Genomic DNA, 22512 nt, shown 5'->3' with positions numbered 1-22512 from the left:
GAGGGTTTAAAAGCACACCACACTTTTGAGCGGGCAGCGTCGGGAGCGGACAGCAGAGTGAGCAGGGAGTAGAGTGTGAGCTGTAAGGGCTTTGGCTCACAGGGCTTCGGGGAAAGGGCGAAGCGTGGTAGGGTTTTTTTCTCCATTCCGATAAAGGAAAAGGGTAGCTTTGAGTGATAGGCCAGTTTGTTGCTTTCGGTGTGGGATGTGGGAGTTCCCGGAAATGCCAAGCCACCCACAGGTTCACATTTGCACCAGGTGCGTGGAACTGCAACTCCTGAGGGGCCGCGTTAGGGAACTGGAGCAGTGGCTTGATGACCTTAATCGAGTCAGGGAGAATGAGAGACAAATAGACATGAGTTCTAGGCAAGTAGTTACAGCAGGGCCTCAGTGGGAAGACACGTGGGTTACAGTTAGGAGGAGTAAAGGTCATAAGGGTAACGTACAAGAGAGTACTCCAGTGGCAATCCAGGGCTCGGCGACAGATGTGAGAGGGGAGGGGTGTGAGCAATTAGTCGTGGGGTCGCCTGTGGTTGTCCCCCTCCAAAACAGGTATATTGTTTTGGATAGTGTGGAGGAGGATGACTCTCCTTGGGAAAGCCACAGTGACCAGGTCACTGGCACACAATCAGGCTCTGTGGTCCCGAAAGGAAAGAGAGGGATTAGGAGAGCAATGGTGGTGGGGGACGCGTCGGTTCGAGGCACGGACAGGCGATTCTGTGGATTCTGATTGGCAAGGCAGATGAAGTCAGGGCATGGAACAAAGAACAAAGAACAAAGAACACTTCAGCACAGGAACAGGCCCTTCGGCCCTCCAAGCCCACGCCGCTCACTGGTCCAAACTAGACCATTCTTTTGTATCCCTCCATTCCCACTCCATTCATCTGGCTATCTAGATAAGTCTCAAACGTCCCCAGTGTGTCCTCCTCCATCACGTTGCCCGGCTGTTCACAACCTTCCTACCGTTCACCCTATCTATGCCTTTCATAATTTTATACACCTCTATTAGGTCACCCCTCATCCTCCGTCTTTCCAGTGAGAACAACACCAGTTTACCCAATCTCACCTCATAACTAAGCCCTTCCATATCAGGCAACATCCTGGTAAACCTCCTCTGCACTCTCTCCAAAGCCTCCACGTCCTTCTGGTAGTGTGGCAAGCAGAACTGGGCGCAGTATTCCAAATGCGGCCGAACCAACGTTCTATACAACTGCAACATCAGACCGCAACTTTTATACTCTATAAAGGCATGCATGCCATATGCCTTCTTCACTACCTTCTCCACCTGAGACATCACCTTCAAGGATCTGTGGACTTGCACACCCAGGTTCCTCTGCGTATCTACACCCTTTATGGTTCTGCCATTTATCGTATAGCTCCCCCTTACGTTAGTTCTACCAAAATGCATCACTTTGCATTCATCTGCATTGAACTCCATCTGCCATTTCTTTGCCCAAATTTCCAGCCTATCTATATCATTCTGTAACCTCTGACAATGTTCCTCACCATCTGCAAGTCCAGCCATTTTCGTGCCGTCCGCAAACTTACTGATCACCCCAGTTACACCTTCTTCCAGATCGTTTATAGAAATCACAAACAGTAGAGGTCCCAATACAGAGCCCTGCGGAACACCACTAGTCACAGGCATCCAGCCGGAAAAAGACCCTTCCACTACCACCCTCTGTCTTCTGTGATGAACACAGTAAGAAGTTTAACAACACCAGGTTAAAGTCCAACATGTTTATTTGGTAGCAAAAGCCACACAAGCTTTCGGAGCTGCAAGCCCCTTCTTCAGGTGAGTGGGAATTCTGTTCACAAACAGAGTATATAAAGACACAAACTCAATTTACATGAATAATGGTTGGAATGCGAATACTTACAACTAATCAAGTCTTTAAGAAACAAAACAACATGAGTGGAGAGAGCATCAAGACAGGCTAAAAAGATGTGTATTGTCTCCAGACAAGACAGCCAGTGAAACTCTGTGGGGGTTACAAATAGTGGGACATGAACCCAATATCCCGGTTGAGGCCGTCCTCGTGTGTGCGGAACTTGGCTATCAGTTTCTGCTCAGCGACTCTGCGCCATCGTGTGTCGCGAAGGCCGCCTTGGAGAATGCTTACCCGAATATCAGAGGCCGAATGCCCGTGACCGCTGAAGTGCTCCCCAACAGGAAGAGAACAGTCTTGCCTGGTGATTGTCGAGCGGTTTTCATTCATCCGTTGTCGCAGCGTCTGCATAGTTTCCCCAATGTACCATGCCTGGGGACATCCTTTCTTGCAGCGTATCAGGTGGACCACGTTGGCCGAGTTGCAAGAGTCTGTACCGTGTACCTGGTGGATGGTGTTCTCACGTGAGATGATGGCATCTGTGTCGATGATCCGGCACGTCTTGCAGAGATTGCTGTGGCAGGGTTGTGTGGTGTCATGGTCACTGTTCTCCTGAAGGCTGGGAAGTTTGCTGCGGACAATGGTCTGTTTGAGGTTGTGCGGTTGTTTGAAGGCAAGAAGTGGGGGTGTGGGGATGGCCTTGGCGAGATGTTCGTCTTCATCAATGACATGTTGAAGGCTCCGGAGGAGATGCTGTACCTTCTAGCTCCGGGGAAGTACTGGACAACGAAGGGTACTCTGTCCACTGTGTCCCGTGTTTGTCTTCTGAGGAGGTCGGTGCGGTTTGTCGCTGTGACGCATTGGAACTGTTGATCAATGAGTCGAGCGCCATAACCTGTTCTTATGAGGGCATCTTTCAGCGTCTGGAGGTGTCTGTTGCGATCCTCCTCACAGAGGAGGATCGCAACAGACATCTCCAGACGCTGAAAGAGGCCCTCATAAAAACAGGATATGGCGCCCGACTCATTGAACAACAGTTCCAACGCGCCACAGCGAAAAAGCGCACTGACCTCCTCAGAAGACAAACACGGGACACAGTGGACAGAGTACCCTTCGTTGTCCAGTACTTCCCCGCAGCGGAGAAGCTACGGCATCTCCTCCGGAGCCTTCAACATGTCATTGATGAAGACGAACATCTCGCCACGGCCATCCCCACACCCCCACTTCTTGCCTTCAAACAACCGCACAACCTCAAACAGACCATTGTCCGCAGCAAACTAGCCAGCCTTCAGGAGAACAGTGACCATGACAACACACAACCCTGCCACAGCAACCTCTGCAAGACGTGCCGGATCATCGACACAGATGCCATCGTCTCACGTGAGAACACCATCCACCAGGTACACGGTACATACTCTTGCAACTCGGCCAACGTTGTCTACCTGATACGCTGCAAGAAAGGATGTCCCGAGGCATGGACATTGGGGAAACTATGCAGACGCTGCGACAACGGATGAATGAACACCGCTCGACAATCACCAGGCAAGACTGTTCTCTTCCTGTTGGGGAGCACTTCAGCGGTCACGGGCATTCGGCCTCTGATATTCGGGTAAGCGTTCTCCAAAGTGGCATTCGCGACACACGACGGCGCAGAGTCGCTGAGCAGAAACTGATAGCCAAGTTCCGCACACACGAGGACGGCCTCAACCGGGATATTGGGTTCATGTCCCACTATTTGTAACCCCCACAGAGTTTCACTGGCTGTCTTGTCTGGAGACAATACACATCTTTTTAGCCTGTCTTGATGCTCTCTCCACTCATGTTGTTTTGTTTCTTAAAGACTTGATTAGTTGTAAGTATTCGTATTCCAACCATTATTCATGTAAATTGAGTTTGTGCCTTTATATGCTCTGTTTGTGAACAGAATTCCCACTCACCTGAAGAAGGGGCTTGCAGCTCTGAAAGCTTGTGTGGCTTTTGCTACCAAATAAACCTGTTGGACTTTAACCTGGTGTTGTTAAACTTCTTACTTTGTTTACCCCAGTCCAACGCCGGCATCTCCACATCATGACTTCTGTGATGAAGCCTGTTCTCCACCCGTCTAGCCACCTCCCCCTTTATCCCATGAGATCCAAACTTTTGCACCAACCTACCATGAGGGACTTTGTCAAACGCTTTACTAAAGTCCATACAGGCGACATCCACGGCCCTTCCATCGTCAACCATTCTAGTCACTTCTTCAAAAACTCCCCCAGGTTAATGAGGCATGACCTCCCTCTCACAAAACCATGCTGACTATCGTTAATGAGTTTATTCCTTTCTAAATGTGCATACATCCTATCTCTAAGAAGCCTCTCCAACAACTTTCCGACCACGGACGTCAAGCTCACCGGCCTATAATTACCCGGGTTATCCTTCCTACCCTTCTTAAATAATAGGACCACATTTGCTATCGTCCAATCCTCTGGGACCTCACGTGGATGGGTAGGTGGGACTGGGATATTATTGCAGTTACTGAAACATGGCTTAGGGACGGACAGGACTGGCAGCTCAATGTTTCAGGGTGCAGATGCTGGAGGAAAGATAGAACAGGAGGTGGGAGAGTAGGGGGAGGTGCACTTTTGATTCGAGAAATCATCATGGCAGTATTGAGAGGGGATATATGCGCTGGTTCGGCCATTTCTATATGTGTAGAAATGAGAAATAAGAAGGGGAAAATCACATTGACAGGATTGTACTTTAGGCCCCCAAATAGCCAGCGGGAAATTGAGGAGCAAATATGGAAGTAGATTGCAGATAACTCCAAGAAAAATAGGATGATAATAATCGAGGATTTTAACTTTCCCAACATTGGCTGGGACAGCCAAAGTATTAGAGGCTTGGATGAAGAGAAATTTGTTGAGTGTATTCAGGAGGAATTTTTCATTCAGTATGTGAATGGCCCGACTAGAGAGGGGGCAAAACTTGACGTCCTCTTTGGAAATAAGGAATGTCAGGTGACAGAAGTGTTAGTGAGGGATCACTTTGGGAACAGAAACTATAATTCTATTAGTTTTAAGATAGTTTTGGAGAAAGATAGGCCTGGCCCAAAAGTTAAAATTCTAAATTGGGGCAAGGCCCCAATTTTGATGGTATCAGGCAGGAACCGTCAGAAGTTAATTGGGGGAGTCTGTCGCAAGGCAAAGGGGCGTCTGGGAAGTGGGAGGCTTTCAAAAGTGTGTTCACCAGTGTTCAGGGTAAGCACATTCCTCTTAGAGTGAAGGGCAAGGCTGGTAGAAGTAGGGAACCCTGGATGACTCAGGATATTGAGGCTCTCGTCAAGAAGAAGAAGGAGGCACATAACATGCACAGGCAGCTGGGATCAAGCGAATCCCTTGAAGAGTAAAGGAGGTGTAGGAGTAGAGTTAAGAGAGAAATCAGGAGGACAAAAAGGGGATATGAGATTGTTTTGGCAGATAAGGCAAAGGAGAATCCAAAGAGCTTCTACAAATACATAAAAGGCAAAATAGTAACTCGGGCCTCTTAAGGCTCAACAAGGTCATCTATGTGCGGATCCACAAGAGATGCGTGAGATCCTAAATGAATCTTTCTCATCAGTATTTACTGTTGAGAAAAGCATGGATCTTAGGGAATTTGGGGACATAAATAGTGATGTCTTGAGGAGTGTACATATTACAGAGAAGGAGATGCTAGAAATCTTAAAGCGCATCAAGGTAGATAAATCCTTGAGACCTGATGTAGTGTATCCCACGACATTATGGTAGGCTCGGGAGGAAAGTGCAGATCCCCTTGCAGAGATATTTGAATCATCGATGGTCACAAGATTGGAGGGTGGCAAATGTTGTGCCTTTGTTTAAAAAGGGCTGCAGAGAAAAGCCTGGGAACTACAGGCCAGTGAGCCTCACATCGGTGGTGGATAAGTTGTTGAAATGTATTTTGAGAGATGGGATCTGCAGGAATTTAGACACGCAAGGGCTGATTAGGGACAGTCAGCATGGCTTTGTGAGTGGAAAATCGTGTCTCACAAATTTGATGGTGTTTTTTGAAGGGGTAACCAAGAAAGTAGATGAGGGCAGTGTAGTTGATGTGTCTACATGGACTGTAGCAAGGCCTTTGAAAAGATACCCCAGGGGAGGTTGTTGCATTCGGTTTAATCTCACGGGATCCAGGGTGAGGTAGCTAAATGGATAAAAAACCGGCTTGATGACAGAAGCTAGAGGGTGGTTGTAGAGGGTCATTTTTCAAACTGGAGAGCTGTGACCAGCGGTTTGCCTCAGGGATCGGTGCTGGGTCCACTGTTATTTGTCATTTATATTCATGATTTGGAGGCATGATTAGCAAGTTCGCCGATGACACCAAGATTGATGGCATAGTGGACAGTGAAGAAGATTATCTATGATTGCAACGGGATCTTTATCAATTGGACCAGTGGGCTGACAAATGGCAGATGGAGTTTAATTTAGATAAATGCGAGGTGATGCATTTTGGTAGATTGAACCAGGGCAGGACTTACTCAGTTAATATATGGGCGTTGGGGAGAGTGACAGAACAAAGAGATCTGGGGGTACAGGTTCATAGCTCCTTGGAAGTGGAGTCACAGGTGGACAGAGCGGTGAAAAAGGCATTCAGCATGCTTGGTCTCATTGGTCAGAACATTGAATACAGGAATTGGGACGTGTTGTTGAAGTTGTAGATGATGTTGTAAGGCCACATTTGGAATACTGTGTACAGTACTGGTCACCCTATTCTAGAAAGGATATTATTAAACTTGAAAGAGTGCCGAAGAGATTTACTAGGATGCTATCGGGATTTGATTGTTTGGGGTATATGAAGAGGCTGGATAGACTGGGACTATATTTTCTGGAGCTTCGAAGGCTGAGGGGTGATCTTATAGAGGTCTATAAAATGATGAGAGGCATAGGTCAGCTAGATAGTCAATATTTTTTCCCAAACGTATGGGAGTCTAAAACTAGGGGGCATAGGTTTAAGGTGAGAGGGGAGAGATACAAAAGGGTCCAGAGGGGCAATTTTTCACACAGACGGTGGTATGTGTCTGGAACAAGCTGCCAAAGGTAGTAGTAGAGGCGGGTACAATTTTGTCTTTTAAAAAGCGTTTAGACAGTTACATGGGTAAGATGGGTATCGAGGGATATGGGCCGAATGCGGGCAATTGGGACGAGCTTAGGGGTTGAAAACAGAGGGCGGCATGGACAAGTTGTGCCGAAGGGCCTGTTTCGATGCTGTAAACCTCTGTGACTCAGAGCACTTGGAAAACAATGGTGGCATCTGAAAGGGTTAACATATGTTTACGAAAGGAAAATCATGCTTCATAACACTGCTGGAATTTTTTTGAGAATGAAAGTTGCAGTATGGATAAGGTCCATCTGGACTTTCGGAAGGCTGTCGATATGCCCCACATAAGATATTAGCAGATAAATTTAAAGTCCATTGTATTGTGGGTAGTGTGTTGTGCAGGAGAGAAAACTGGTTGGCAGACAGGAAGCAGAGAGTAGGAGTTAACAGATCTGTATTTTTTTTCTAAGTGGCAGGCAGTGTCTGACGAAGCACCACATGGATCGATTCTTGGACCACAAATATTCACAATGTGTAATAATTATTTAGATGAGGGAAGTAAATGTACTATCTCCAAGTTTGCAGATGTCATACAGCTGGGTGGGAGGGTCAGCTGTTAGGAGGATATGGGCGGCCCGGTGGCACAGTGGTTAGCACTGCTACCTCACAGTTGTTAACACTCCTGCCTCAAAGCACCAGGCACCCAGGTTCGATTCCTGGCTTGGGGGTCACTCTCTGTATGGAGTCTGCACGTTCTCCCCATGTCTGCCTGGGTTTCCTCCAGGTCCCCTGGTTTCTTCCCACCGTCCAAAGACGTGTGGTTTGGTGCATTGGCCATGCTAAATTCTCCATCAGCGTATCCGAACAGGCACCGGAGTATGGCAATGAGGGGATTTTCAGAGTAACTTCATTGCAGTGTTAATGAAAGCCTACTTGTGACACTAATAAAGAAATTTTAAACTTTGGGCGGCATGGTGGCACAGCGGCAAGCACTGCTGCCTCACAGCACCAGGGATCCGACTTCAATTTCAGCCTTGGGTCACTGTCTGTGTGTAGTTTGCGCGTTCTCCCCGTGTCTATGTGAGTTTTCGGGTGCTCCGGTTTGTTTCCACAGTCCAAAGATGTGCGGATTACGTTGATTGACGATGCTAAATTGACCCTAGTGTCAGGGGGAACAGGGTAAATGAACAGGGCTACGGGAATTGGGCCTTGGTGGGATTGTGGTCGGTGCAGACTCGATGGGACGAATGGTCTCCTTCTGCCCTGCAGGGATTCTATGTATTCTGAGATATTTCAGTGTGATTTGAATGAGTTAAGTAAGTGGCAAAATGAATGGCAGATGCAGTATCATTTGGATGACTGTAATGTTATCCACTTTAGTAGTAAAAAGAGTTTACTCTTGGAATGGCTATCAGTTGAGAACCTGGAATGTGCAAAGAGACCAAGTTTTCCTTGCACCAGCTACTGAAATAAAGCATGTATGTTTGTGCCAAATGGTATGTTGGTCTTCATAGCGAAAGTGTTCGAGTTCAGGAGCAGGGATAACTTGTTGCAGTTATGCAGGGTCTCGGTAAGACCACAGCTGGAGTACTGTCTCCAGTTTTGGTCTCCTTATCTGAGGAATGTTCTTGCTTTGAAATAAAGGCAGTGAAGATTTATCAGCGATTTCAGGGATAGCGGGCTGATGTATGAAATTGAAAAGGTTATCATTATATACACTGGAGTTCAGAAAAGTTGGGCGGGACGGTGGTGAGGATGATAGGGGCGTGGTTTCATACAGCCCGAAATAATTCTCACACATCAAACAGTAGATGCCGGTAGGATGTTGCTGCCAACAGGGGAATCGAGCAACCGGAGCTAAAGTCTATGGATACGGGGCAATGCCATTTAATATTGTGTTGAGGAGTAATTTCTTCACCCAGGTAGGACTGAGCTTTTCTAATTCTCTACCGCAGAAATCAATTGAGGGCAAAATGTTGTTTGTTATCAAGAAGGAGTGAGATCTAGCTTCTGGGGCCGAAGGTATCAATGGATTTGGGAGGCTTGGGGGAGGTGAAGGGCTGATATATTAGCGACTTGGGTAAGCAGCCCTGATGATAAAGACTAGCGAGGTAGGCTCGTAGTTTCGAATAGTCTACATCTGCTCATATTTTCTATGTTTCTATATAGTGCCCTGAAATTTACTGAGTTGTAATCTTCAGGAACGGTTCCAGAATCAAAACATTTTGGAAGATGATCACCAATGCATTTATTATCTATAGAGCATTATATTTGAGTCCTCTGGAATGCTTGATGCATGTTCCTGCAGACTTAGCAACTTTCTGTCCCATTAATATCTCCCATACAAGCATCCCAGTTGGGGCGGCACGGCGGCACAGTTGTTAGTACTGCTGTCTCACACTACTAGGGTCCCAGGTTCAATTCCGGCCTCGGGTCACTGTTTGTGTGGAGTTTGCACATGCTCCCCGTGCCTGCGTGGGTTTCCTCCAGGTGCTCCGGTTTCCTCCCACAGTCCAAAGATGTGTGGGTTAGTTGAATTCGCCATGCCAAATTGACCCTAGTGTCAGGGGATTCATAAGGTAAATATGTGGAGTTGCAGGAATCGGGCCTGTGTGGGATTGTGTTTGGTAAAGACTTGATGGGCCGAATGACCTCCTTCCGCACTGCAGGGATTCTATGGTAATAATTTCACCCATCTTCTCATTGTCCCTCTTCTTTTGGATCCCTGCACCTGGGGGTTTATCAGTATTTCCCTTAGCGAAAAAAGACTCCACAGATGAGAAGTGAATTGGTGGAGAAGCTGAGCTGGGAGATAGAAAGCTGATTAAAAAAAGGAGGGAATGTTTCAGGTTGAATTTGTGATATTTTGAATTAGGAGGAGAGAGGATCAGAAGTTACTGGCGATTTGGGGCTCCCATGTCATTTTTTAAAATTTAATTTAATTTGACAGTACACATATTTTGACACTCAGTTGCAGACTCTACAACCACTGACCCGTGTAGAAATCACACAGTCCTGGACCAGTCATGGAGGAGCACGGACTGCAAACGGACAGAATGTGCCAACAAGTGGAAGTGTGATCTCCATCTCTGTGAAGGCTGGTACCGGTTTAAAAGGTAATTCACAGTGGCAGTTTCTGATACAGCAAACAGAGAGTAAGGTGCGAGTGTCGGCACAAACCTTGTTTCTTATTTGCAAGAAGTACTGTGACACAACTTGGTGGTCCAGGAGGCCTTTTCAGAGTCAAGCAATTTGTTGTGGGTCTGGAGACACGCCGAGATCAGGCCAGGTAAGGAGGACGTACTTCCATTCCAAAAGTGAAGCAGATTCATCCTGAGGGCTATTGTAGTTGCTTTGGGTCCCCATTCCGGAGACTAATTTTGTCTTTCAAATTTATTAATCGCATTTCATTTCCCTTCCAAAATCGTAGGATTTGAATCCTTGATCCCAGTAAATTAATCCTGTTCACTGAATTAACTATCAACTGAAATTTCCATTATGCCACTACCTCCTCATAATTGGGAAGTAGCATTGTTGTCAGAGACTTCCCAGGCAATGGCCGTCGCTAACAAGAGTGAATCAACACTATCCCTTTGACATTCTATGCTATTAACGAACATCAACACCCCAGTATCAGCTATTTTATAATCCTCCAAACCAACTCGCCTTCAGACCCCGATGTCCGGCACAACATCTACAATGCACAGAGCAGGACTTAGATGGGATGTTCCCAATTCATCTGAATGAGTGTTGCTCCAAATATTAAGGTGCACGACACCATTCAAAGCAAAACAATTCCCTTCATCACATTCATCAGATTCAGTGCGAATTCCCTCCACTACCGACACACAGTGGAATCGGGAGTCACAGCCAGAAGTTACAGAGCTTCATTTGACATTATAATTTAAACTCCAATCTCCGCGTCTTATAGGGACAGGTGTCCCAGATTCACCGATAATGGGATACATCCCTTCGACATGCACCCTGTCAAGATCTCTCAGGATCTCAACGCTTTCAAACAAATCGCTCCTCATTCGCCGAAACTCTAGTGGATACAAACCTAACCTCCCCAATATCTTCTGTGAAGAGAACACGCCCATTCCTGGTATTGGTCTCATAAACCTTCATGCAACTGGGGAGGCGATGGCCTAGTGTATTATTAAACCTCTAGGGCGGCACGGTAGCACAGTGGTTAGCACTGCTGCTTCACAGCTCCAGGGACCTGGGTTCGATTCCCGGCTTCGGTCACTGTCTGTGTGGGGTTTGCAAATTCTCCTCGTGTCTGCGTGGGTTACCTCCGGGTGCTCCGGTTTCTTCCCACATTCCAAAGATGTGCGGGTTAGGTTGATTGGACATGCTAAAAAAAAATGCCCTTAGTATCCTGAGATGCGTAGGTTAGAGGGGTTAAACATGGAACAGTACAGCACAGAACAGGCCCTTCGGCCCACGATGTTGGGCCGACCTTTATCTGAAACCACGATCAAGCTATACCACTCCCTATCATCCTGGTGTGCTCCATGTGCCTATCCAATAACAGCTTAAATGTTCCTAAAGTGTCTGACTCCACTATCACTGCAGGCAGTCCATTCCACAACCCAACCACTCTCTGCGGAAAGAACCTACCTCTGATATCCTTCCTATGTCTCCCACCATGAACCCTATAGTTATGCCCCCTTGTAATAGCTCCATCCACCCGAGGAAATAGTCTTTGAACGTTCACTCTATCTATCCCCTTCATCATTTAATAAACCTCTATTAAGTTTCCCCTCAGCCTCCTCCGCTTCAGAGAGAACAGCCCGAGCTCCCTTAACCTTTCCTCATAAGACCTACTCTCCAAACCAGGCAGCATCCTGGTAAACCTCCTCTGTACTCTTTCCAGCGCATCCACATCATTCGTATAGTGAGGTGACCAGAACTGCACATAATATTCCAAATGTGGTCTCACCAAGGTCCTGTACAGTTGCGGCATAACCCCACGGCTCTTAAACTCCAACCCCCTGTTAATAAAAGCTATCACACTAGTGTTAGTGGATAAAATATGTAGGGATGTGGGGGTAGGGCCTGGCTGGGATTCTGGTCGGTGCAGACTCGATGGGCTGAATGGCCTATTTCTGTACTGTAGGATTACTATGACGCCATTGGGCCAAATGCGGGCAATTGGGATTAGCTTAGGGGTTTAAAAAAAAGGGCGGCATGGACAAGTTGGGTCGAAGGGCCTGTTTCCATGCTGTAAACCTCTATGACTATAACTGCTTCAAATAGAAATTAATAGAACTTTTAAAGAAAAACTTGGACGAGTTCATGGATGAGAGGGGTGTTGCGGGATATGGTCCAAGTGCAGGTCAGTGGGACTTGGCAAAAACTGGTTCGGCACAGACAAGAAGGGCCAAAAGGCCTCTTTCTGAGCTGTAATATTCTATGGTTTTCTATGGTTCTAAATGCATTTATATTGTTTTAGATTTTAAAAATTGTACTAAATGCTTCCTATTTCGTCTCAAAAAAGCCCTGTCCAACTGATAAATAGCCTAATTACTTGCATAATAGTTCCTGTCACAGTAAGCGACATTACTTCACCTTTCTTAATAACTTGATACACGTAGATTTTTGTGATTCATGCACTCAGACATCTAGGAACCTCTGCATCTAGGGTCGCACTTTCATTTGTTTGGGATCTCCGAAAGTCAAAGAACAAAGAAAATTATGGCACAGGAGCAGACCCTTTGGCCCTCCCAGCCTGCACCGACCATGCTGCCCGACTTAACTAAAACCGCCTACACTTCCGGGGACCATATCCCTCTATTCCAATTCTATTCATGTATTTGTGCAGACGCTCCTTTACCGTATCTGCTTCCACTACCTCCCCCGACAACGACTTCCAGGCATCAACTATTCTCTGTGTAAACAATCTGCCTCGTATATCTCCTCTAAACCTTGCCCCTCGAACCTTAAACCTGTGCCCCCAATAATTGACTTTTCCAGCCTGGCAAAAAGCTTCTGACTATCCACTCTGTCCATGCCTTTCATAATCTTGTAGACTTTTATCAGGTCGCCCCTCAACCTACGTCGTTCCAGTGAGACCAAACCAAGTTTCTCCAACCTCTCCTCATAGCTAATGCCCTCCATACCAGGCAACATCCTGGTAAATCTTTTATGTACTCTCTCCAAAGCCTCCACATCCTTCTGGTAGTGTGGCGACCAGAATTGAATCCAAGTGCAGCCTAACTAAGGTTCTATAAAGCTGCAACATGACCTGCCAATTGTTAAAGTCAATGCCCCGACCAATGAAGGCAAGCATGCTGCCTGCCTTCTTGACTACCTTCTCCACCTGCATTGCCACTTTCAGTGACCTGTGTACCTGTACACCCAGATCCCTTTGCCTATCAATACTCTGAAGGGTTCTGCCATTTACTGTATATTTCCTATCAGTATTAGACCTTCCAAAATGCATTACCTCACATTTCTCCGAATTAAACTCCATCTGCCATCTCCCCGCCCAAGTCTCCAACCGATCTATATCTTGCTATATCCTCTGATGGTCCTCATCGCTATCCACAAATCCACCAACTTTTGTGTCGTCCGCAAACTTACTAATCAAACCAGTTACATTTTCCTCCAAATCATTTACATATATTACAAATAGCAAAGGTCCCAGCACTGAACCCTGAGGAACGCCACTTGTCACAGCCCTCCATTCAGAAACGCGCCCTTCCACTGCTACCCTCTGTCTTCTTTGACCGGGCCAGTTTTGCATCCACCTTGCTAGCTCACCTCTGATCCAATGGGACTTCACCTTCTGCACCAATCTGTCATGAGGGACCTTGCCAAAGGCCTTACTGAAGTTCATGTAGACAACATCCACTGCCTTACCCTCATCAATCATCTTCGTCACTTCCCCAAAAAACTCGATCAAGTTCATGAGACACGACCTCCATTTCACAATACCATGTTGACTCTCACTAATACCTCAACTTATTTCCAAGTGGGAGTAAATCCTGTCTCGAAGAATCCTCTCCAATAATTTCCCTACCACTAATGTAAGGTTCACCGACCTGTAATTACCTGGATTATTCTGGCTCCCCTTCTTAAACAGGGGAACAACATTAGCTATTCTCCAATCCTCTGGGACCTCCCCTGTAAGAAGTTTAACAACACCAGGTTAAAGTCCAACAGGTTTATTTGGTAGCAAAAGCCACACAAACCTTCGGAGCTCTAAGCCCCTTCTTCAGGTGTACCTCCCCTGTAACCAGTTAGGATACAAAGATTTCTCTCAAGGTCCCAACAATTTCCTCCCTTGCCTCTCTCAGTATTCTGGGGGATATCCCATCAGTCCTCTCTCGCATTCTAACCTCTCCATTTCGGCGATCTCCCTGTCCAGTCTCTCTTTGGAACCTATACCAGTCCCTCCTCCCTGTCTAGTTTCTATACTCCTTACATACCTGCACCTGCTCATTATCGCTTTGTCACCACGGCCCTAAAATTTTGGGACTGTCTTCTGAACCTTTGGGACATCTGTCTTCTGCTATTTTAAATTTCTCCATGTCTCCTCCACCTACGTGGACTTTGCACTCTTTCTATTATCCTCTTTGTCCGTATTTATGAATGCCCTCTCATTGACCTCTTCATTTAACACATCTTCCTGACGTCTTTCCTGATGGGAAATCTCCCTGTTTCATCGAATTTTGAAAATCCCTCCCCCCACAAATCCCCGATCCCCTCTCTCTTTCCATTTTCCCACTGTGACAAATGTTCACCCCTTATACTATGTGGGGATAGGGGAATAGGGCCTGGGTGGGATTGTGGTCGGTGCAGACTCGATGGGCCGAATGGCCTCCTTCTGCACTGTAGGGTTTCTATGATTCTTCTACCTCTGCAACTTGTTAACAGCTTTTTAACATTAAAAAACAAGATCATCAATTTAGAATTGCCAATCAGCATTGTTAGGCAAATGAAATAGGAAAACAGTTTGATATACAAAAAAAGTGTGACTGCAGTATTTGCATCGTTGCCAGGCTGCCAAATGCAGAAACGAAAAATAAATGATTTTACTGCATAATTCTGGGAGGCAGCCAACCAGAATTGCGGCTGCATTTTGTCTATAAATAGCTGAAAAGTTTGTTTCCCATGGATTCCTGAATTGATAACACTTATTCATATACTTGTATCTGTAAGGACGCAATATTTTGGCTAAATTGCCTAAAAATCCAGCAAAAATTACAGACTTCAACCAGCAATCTTTACATAGCGCATAGGAGATATTCATAGGAGCAGGTCATTCGGACTATCAATCATCCTCCATTCAATAATATCCTAGATGACCCTCTATCTAAACTTTGTACTCCCAAACTCTCGCCAAATGACGCCAATAGAATCTAGGAATCTATTTATTTTCAACTTGAATATATGTATTCACTTTGCCGCCACACATTTCATTGGAAGAGAATGACATAGGTTTTACACCCACTGAATAAGGAAATTTCACTAATACCTTCTAATTAGCCTAACCCGTAGACTGAGACTGCGAGGCCTTGTTCTGAACTCCAGGCAGAATAAACAATATCCCGGCATCCAATCTGCCCAGGAACTGGCATTACCATTCAAGCAGTTGCTGTCTTCTTCTTCTGATTCCAGGGAATGCAGACCTAGTTGACCCAATGTGTTTTGATATGGTAATCCTGACATCCTAGGAACTCGTATGGTGAAAATTCGCTACGGTTTGTGGGAAGTATATCCTTCATTAGACAACAAGCCAAAAGTGCACACAATACTCCCAGTGTGGTTTCACTAAGGCTCTGTAAAGCTGTAGTATACACCCTTGCTCCTGTCATCAAGTTCCTCGCAATGAAAGCCAACAAACCATCTGTCTCTCTTCCACGTTACTTATGTGGATGCAAGCATGCATTCTGTGACTTGTCTACCCCAGGTCTCCTTTTACAATCAGTCTTTGAATAGTTCTTCGAATTTAGTTTCTTATTTTGCGGGAAGTGGATAACTTCACATATATCCATGTTACACGGCATCTGCTATGTATTTCCCCATTCACTGAACTTCTCTAAATCTGATTGAAACTATTTAACATCCCCTGCACCAAACACATTCTCAATGATTTTCGCGTTGTGAACAAACCTGGAAAAGCTTCATTGCTTCCCTCATCCAATAATTGCACTACGTTTTTGAATATTTGCTTCCAAAACAGTCATTGCGACGGGGCCCAACTAATTTCGAATTGCAACTTCGAAAAAGTGACATTTGTTTCTCACACATTTTTCTGTCTGCGAACCATTTGTTAACCTGGCAAATATATTAACCCCATCAAATGTGACATAATTTTGGAAATGAACCTCTCATTGGGGGATTTTTTTTGAAATTCCAAATGAACCGCATTCACTGTTCAAACTTTCTCGATTCTACGAGCTGCATCCTAAAGAAAGAGTACATTTGTCTGGCACGATTTCTCTGTCACATATCCATGCTCACATCAGTCAATCCCGTTGATATTATGTAACTAATTTGAAGCAGTTCAACCGACATAGCCACTCTTTCCAAGACCATCTCCTTGAGTGCCCTAGGATGTAGACTAGCAAGCCCAACGAAATAACCGTCCTTCAGTCCCATCAATTTCTCCAGCACAATTTTCCCAGTAATACTAATTTCCTTGAATGCTTCATTCTCACTAAACGCTCTGTTCTGTATTTCTGTAAAGCTGTCTCTACTTTCCCCTGTGAAGGGCAAAACGGGGTTCATTGTTAAATTTTGCTCTCTTTTTTTGTTCTCTGTTACAAATTTGTCCATTTCCGACTGTGAGGGACATATGCTTCTCATCACCCTTGTGTTTTTTTAAATTTTTGCTTACTTCGAGAATGTTTTACACTCCTCTTTAATCATTTTAACGTCTGTTGCAATTTCATTTTCATACTCTAGTTTTGCTGTCTGAATCAATGTCTTGCTGCTGCTTTGCTAAATTGTAAATGTTCCCAATCCTCAGGCTTTTTAATTTGTCTAGCAACTTAATATAACTTCCCTTTGGATTTATAGAATCATAGAATCTGCAGTGCACATGGAGGCCATTTGGCCCATCAAGCCTGCACCGACAATCCTACCCAGGTCCCATCGCCCCAACCCCACATATTCACCCTACTAATCCCCCGGGCACTAAGGGGCAATTTAGCATAGCCAATCAACCTAATGTGCGCATTTTTGGACTGTGGGAGGAAACCAGAGCACTTGGAGGAAACTCACGCAGACATGGGGAGAATGTGCAAACTCCACACAGGCAGTCAACGGAGGCCGGAATAGGCGCTGTGAGGCAACAGTGACATCCACTGTGCCACCGTGCCGCCCTCTCCGATCTATGATTTACTTTGCTCGCCATGGTTGGGCGAATAGTCTTGTTGAGCCTTTGTGCTAGACAGGAATGATGCTATGCATGCATTTGTTCCTTAATTATTAGCCATTGTATATCACCACAGGGCCTATTAATGACGATCCCCAATCTTTCCCCTTGGAAGCTATTACATTTCCCACTACCATTACGTCATCTCCAGGTACCCTTCACCTTTCGGAACTATTCTTTTTCCGTCCCCGCTTGGATATGCCCTATTGGCACACGTCCCTTCGTGACATGCAACATTTACACCGTTCCTTTTGCTTTCATTGCAATGTTTCCTGTCCACTGTCTCCCTCCCCCCACCACCGAAAGCAACCTTTCTGTGGCCACCTTGGCGAATGTTCCTTGCCCAAACGTTTATGCGGAGCTCTTCTATTCTCATCACATTTTGAGACCTCTCCAATGCACCTCTCCTTCTGGCACTTCTCTCCTCCTCGCGCACTTTCTAGCTCCTCACGGCCGAAGTCAGTGACACCAAACATTTCGGATTTGCAATCGGTGTGCTCATGTGCAGCCCGGCCCCCGTCTGCGCATTTGCAGCAGCCGTACGGCCCAGGCATGGGTCCCTTCCCGCGATGTGCAATAATGTCCCTGCCCAACCATGTACAGATATGTCCCATTCCTTGTCTGTGCTAGCCCCTTCAGGTTCATACACCTGCACCCTGTTCCATTCCTGTTCTGTGTAAATATTGGAAGTGTATATCCGTTATTTGCGCAGTAAGAGTAGGACAGTTGGACGAATTGAATTGTGATTTTAGAGGGTTAGCAGGGACACTAGCTGATTCCTTCTTTAATTATTCAGTGTTGTTCTTGTGGTTTCAGCTCTGGTGGATGGAAGATTCCAGAAACTGTTGTCCCAGTGCATCGATGCTCCACGGCAGCCACAGGTTGGTTAAATGGTACAGTCAGACTCTACAATATCAGAATTTAGTTCACTGCCCTTCTGTCCTCACGTAGGTTCCATTTTTCAATTACTTTAAATCTCATTTCAGGATCACATCCTACCGTGGAACAGGGAGAAGTAAACATGACAGTTTGTTTTAACTGGGATGGAAATTACTGCAACTGGGACCGAGAGATAAAGATTAAAAACTGCAGCAGTTACTTTGTTTATGAGCTAAAGCCGCCTCGCACCAGTTGGTCTGCTTATTGCACAGGTACATTGCTGTTCTAAATGCCTGCGCACGTTCTGGGTCACTAGTAAAAATAGTCATCTTCCATCAGCAGCTCTCTGCTGTAAGCATCACAGTGAATGACGAAAAATAAAACATAACATAAATGTTTAACCAAAGCTGCATGGAACTGTATCAGACAAATTTGTCCCTGTTTACCCCACATTCTAGTACCTTAATTATCAATGGGTTTCCTCGAACCACAAGTCCAGCTATGATAGTTGCATTCTCTATCTCCAGATCTCCAGTTGTGGCAATGAGCTGGAAACAAGAACAACAGGATTAGGAACATGATTTTATTCAGCTTCTTTAAAGTTTTAACATCGGCAAGTCTCTTTTCAGAGGCTGTGTCATCAAGATATTTGTACCGGGCGCCATATCATTGCAGACAGACCAAACAATTGGGCAGGATGTTGAATTTAAAGAGTGCATTATAGGAGGTTACAGAAGCAGATAGTTTGTTAGGTCAGGAGAGAACACATGCCTGCCCATTGTAGGGTTCCAGGAGTGGAGGATTAACTACTTCTTTACGGGAAATGGGGATGGTTGGAATATCACTGGAAGTCGTTTGTGGATTGTGGTTCATGAACAATGGGAGGAATGGTTGAGAGTGCAATCTCATTACAGATTTGAACATTTGTGGCCGAATCTTGTGCCGAAATCGGTGAATCATTGCAGATTGGAAAACAAACAGTTGGAAATTGGGACGAGGAACCTGCAGGATTCCTGATGAACACACATTTGGTCTCTCTGCAAATGTGTCGAGAGCTTCCGCTATCCATTGTGGGGATGGGGGGAGGGGGGGTGGAGAGAGGTGCTGTGGGAGGGGGTGGTGTTGAGGAGATTTGTCGAGTAATGTAATATAATGGGTAGCAATCCAGCACATGTGCTGTAGAGCACGCTGTCCCTTGCAAGGGCCGCAAATGATTTTATTCTTTAACATTCGGATGGGCAATTAACCTGCACTCCAAACTGCCTGATAGTCTAACTTGGTTCGAGTATTTGAGGTGGTTCAGAGTCTCTTAAAAAATAGTTACCCAGAAAAGGTTAGACTGATGGAAACTACTTTAAAGTACGACCACCTTATCACAACCAATGCATTCCCCTTAGCATATCCCGATGGCCTGAAAATGCTAAATGTCTGAATACAATCATCTCTCATTTTTCTAAAATCCAAAAAGTACAGACCGAAACTACTTAACCTCCTCTCTAAGAAAATTCCTTATTCCCCGACATCAACCGAGTAAACCATCACAGAACTACCTTCAATACCAGTATATCTTTCCTTAGATGAGTTCACAGCATTCCAGGTGTAGGCAAGCCAGTGCCTTCAATAGTTTTGTCAAGACGTCCACATTTCTATGCTCAATACTCTTTGAAATAACGCCCAAAATTCAAATTACCTTCCCAATTAACTGCTTAACTTGCATGTTGTCTTTTTGTGATTGATGCACTAGGACCCTCAAGTCCCTCCGTGTTACAGTCCTCTGCATTTTATTTCTCAATTTAAATAATATAAAGCACTTTTGTTCTTCCAACGCGAGTGCATACCTTCAACTTTTTCTATATGATGTTCCTTCCGCCATGCTTTTTTTTCAACTCACCTAACTTGTCTTAATACTTGTGTAATCTTTGTGTTATCCTCACCTCTTCTCTTCTGGCCAAACTTGTCAATAGTACATTCGCTTCTCTCGTCCAATTCATTAATACTTATTTTGTTAGCAATTGTGGCTCAAGCATGGATCATTGTGGCACTCCACTAGTTACAGTTCGTTATCCTGAAAACGCATGTCTTATCCCGAATCTCTGTCTTTTATCAGTTAACCAACCCTCTGTTGTGTTTAACCGCAGCACCATGGGCTAGTATTTGAATAAGTCACCTTTCGTTGAGTAACTGATGGAATTATTTTTTAAATCTAAGTACATTGAATCCACCTTTTTCCCTTAATCTCTCCTGCTTGTGACTACGTCTATGAGTTTCAATAATTTTGTCAGGTATGATTTCTCCTGCATGAAGCCATTCTGACTATGCCTGCATATATTATGCATTTCTAAATACTCTGTCCGGCATCATTTATAATACACTCTTACATTGAGAGGTGTTAAGTTGAGTAGCCTCAACTTATTTTTTTGTGTGATCCGCAAGTTTTTCGTGAAAGTGTCCCATTGGCATTTTCCAATCCTCTGGGATTTTGCGAGATTTTAAACATTCTTGGGAGGTTTCTAAAGGTGCACCAACTACCTTTGCAGATAGTTGCTTTCATATCCTTGAATTCAACCCATCTGGTCCAGGGAACCTATCAGCCTATAGAGCAAATAGTTTCCCTTGTAACTTTTCCTTAGTGACTGTCATTAGGTTCGTTTCCTCTGTCCACCTCAACTTCACTGCTCCTTGATTATTTAGAATTTGCAGAATGTTATTATTGTCTTGCACCAAGAAGACTGATGTAAATATTTGTACATCTCCTCTACCATTTTCTGGTTCGCCATTGTTATTTTTAAGACATTCTCCAAGAGGACTATGTTTAGTTTGGCCTCTATCTCTTCCTCCACGATTGGTATAAATGGAATAAACGACAGGGTCTTTTGTACCAGTGCCCCTTCCTTGGACCTCCCCATACCTTCAAACTTGATCTGGGATTGTAACAAAAGATTTGGCTGATCCTGCATCCAACTGCTCTCAGCCAACGCATTTTAGTTCTGACGAGTCACTGTGAGAAAAATATCATCCTGATGTCATCATTGCGACAATGCTCAGATTCTGCAATTTGCTCTAGCTCCTGCTTGAGGGCTGCGCCAATGGAAACCCTTTCTCTCAATCTATTCTCCAGAGTCTGCTCATATTTCTGAAAATATCTATCAAATCGCTTGTCAAACTTTCTTTTACTCCAATTTGAAGATTCCTCAATTCGGCCAACTGTCTACGAAAATGAATTATATCAGGAGTGATTATCCTGAGAATGTTTTTACTTCTGGGACTAAAAATATTTGCGCAGCATTAACTATACTTGTGAGATTAACATTAAAATCATTTATTTCACTCAGAGCCCAGTTCAGCACTCATGGACCCATGTGTAAATCACACAGTCCTGGATCAGAGCTGGAGAAGCATCGATTGTAGTGAGACTGAATGCTCCGGTCAGTTGAAGTGTGATGATGATCTTGTCTACGGATGGTACAGATTTGAAAGGTAACTTCAAGCGAATAGTTAAGCTAAATTAGCCAATATGTCAAAGAGCAATTTCAGGTGAAATAGTCGTTAAAGTGGAAGCAATTGTGATATGATAGCGTGCTGGTAGTTTCAGTGCTTTAGTGAACCAGAGGACCCAATATGCACGTATACATGTAATATTCACTCTGTATTTGTGACTTTTCTGTTCTCCCTTTGGCACCTTTCCGTGAAATCTTTAACTTTGAAATTGTTCCTGTCTTAGCTTCATTTGCCCTCTCCACTTCAACTGTCCCCTCTCCATTATCCTCACCGTAGCCCCTCTTTGACCACGGGTTCTATCTCAGTGAGTTCCGGAAGGGGGGAAGTTTAATTATCATAATGAAACTGGAAATTAAAGTTATTCTCCCTGACATTGACCAAAGAATCAATGTGCTCGTATCCAATTAGGCACATATATGAAACCAGAAACCTCCTCCTCTCGACAGCCTTTTCCCTCCAGCTTTGGGATATCTAGTCATTACATCCTCTAATATATGATGTAATAATATGTAATAATATGATGATATTCTGTCATTACATCCTCTCCCTATTTGACCTGCATGTGCTATAAAAGCTCTGCGTCCCAATACCCGTTGCACACCATCGGGGATGTAGTAGCATATTGGTATTTCAACTGGACTAGTAATCAATAGTCCGCAGGGAATGTACTGCAGACACGCGTTTGATTCCAACCATGGCAGCCAGTGGAATTGTAAATCAATAAACAAAATCTGAATTTATTATTATAATAATGACCATGAAATCATTGTCCATTGTCATAAAATCCATCTGTTTCCACGATGTCCTTTTGGGAAAGGACATCATCTATCACTATCACTATTG

General features: G+C 44.8%; 1 protein-coding gene across 1 annotated transcript in view; it reads left to right on the top strand.

Annotated features, from left to right (window-relative positions):
• LOC144480175 (uncharacterized) overlaps positions 1–22512 on the top strand; it is a 58234-nt gene that overhangs the window by 1648 nt on the left and 34074 nt on the right. Inside the window, exons 2-5 of the mRNA XM_078199325.1 lie at positions 9874–10018; positions 18109–18185; positions 18279–18443; positions 21504–21648. Of these exons, the coding sequence (XP_078055451.1) occupies positions 9874–10018; positions 18109–18185; positions 18279–18443; positions 21504–21648 (532 nt within the window). The remainder of the gene's footprint in view (positions 1–9873; positions 10019–18108; positions 18186–18278; positions 18444–21503; positions 21649–22512) is intronic.

Source organism: Mustelus asterias, chromosome 28 (genome assembly GCF_964213995.1).
Source record: "Mustelus asterias chromosome 28, sMusAst1.hap1.1, whole genome shotgun sequence".
NCBI classification, from domain to species: domain Eukaryota; kingdom Metazoa; phylum Chordata; class Chondrichthyes; order Carcharhiniformes; family Triakidae; genus Mustelus; species Mustelus asterias.
The sequence above is the reverse complement of the archived record's forward strand: the minus strand, read 5'-3'. Positions and strand labels throughout refer to the sequence as shown.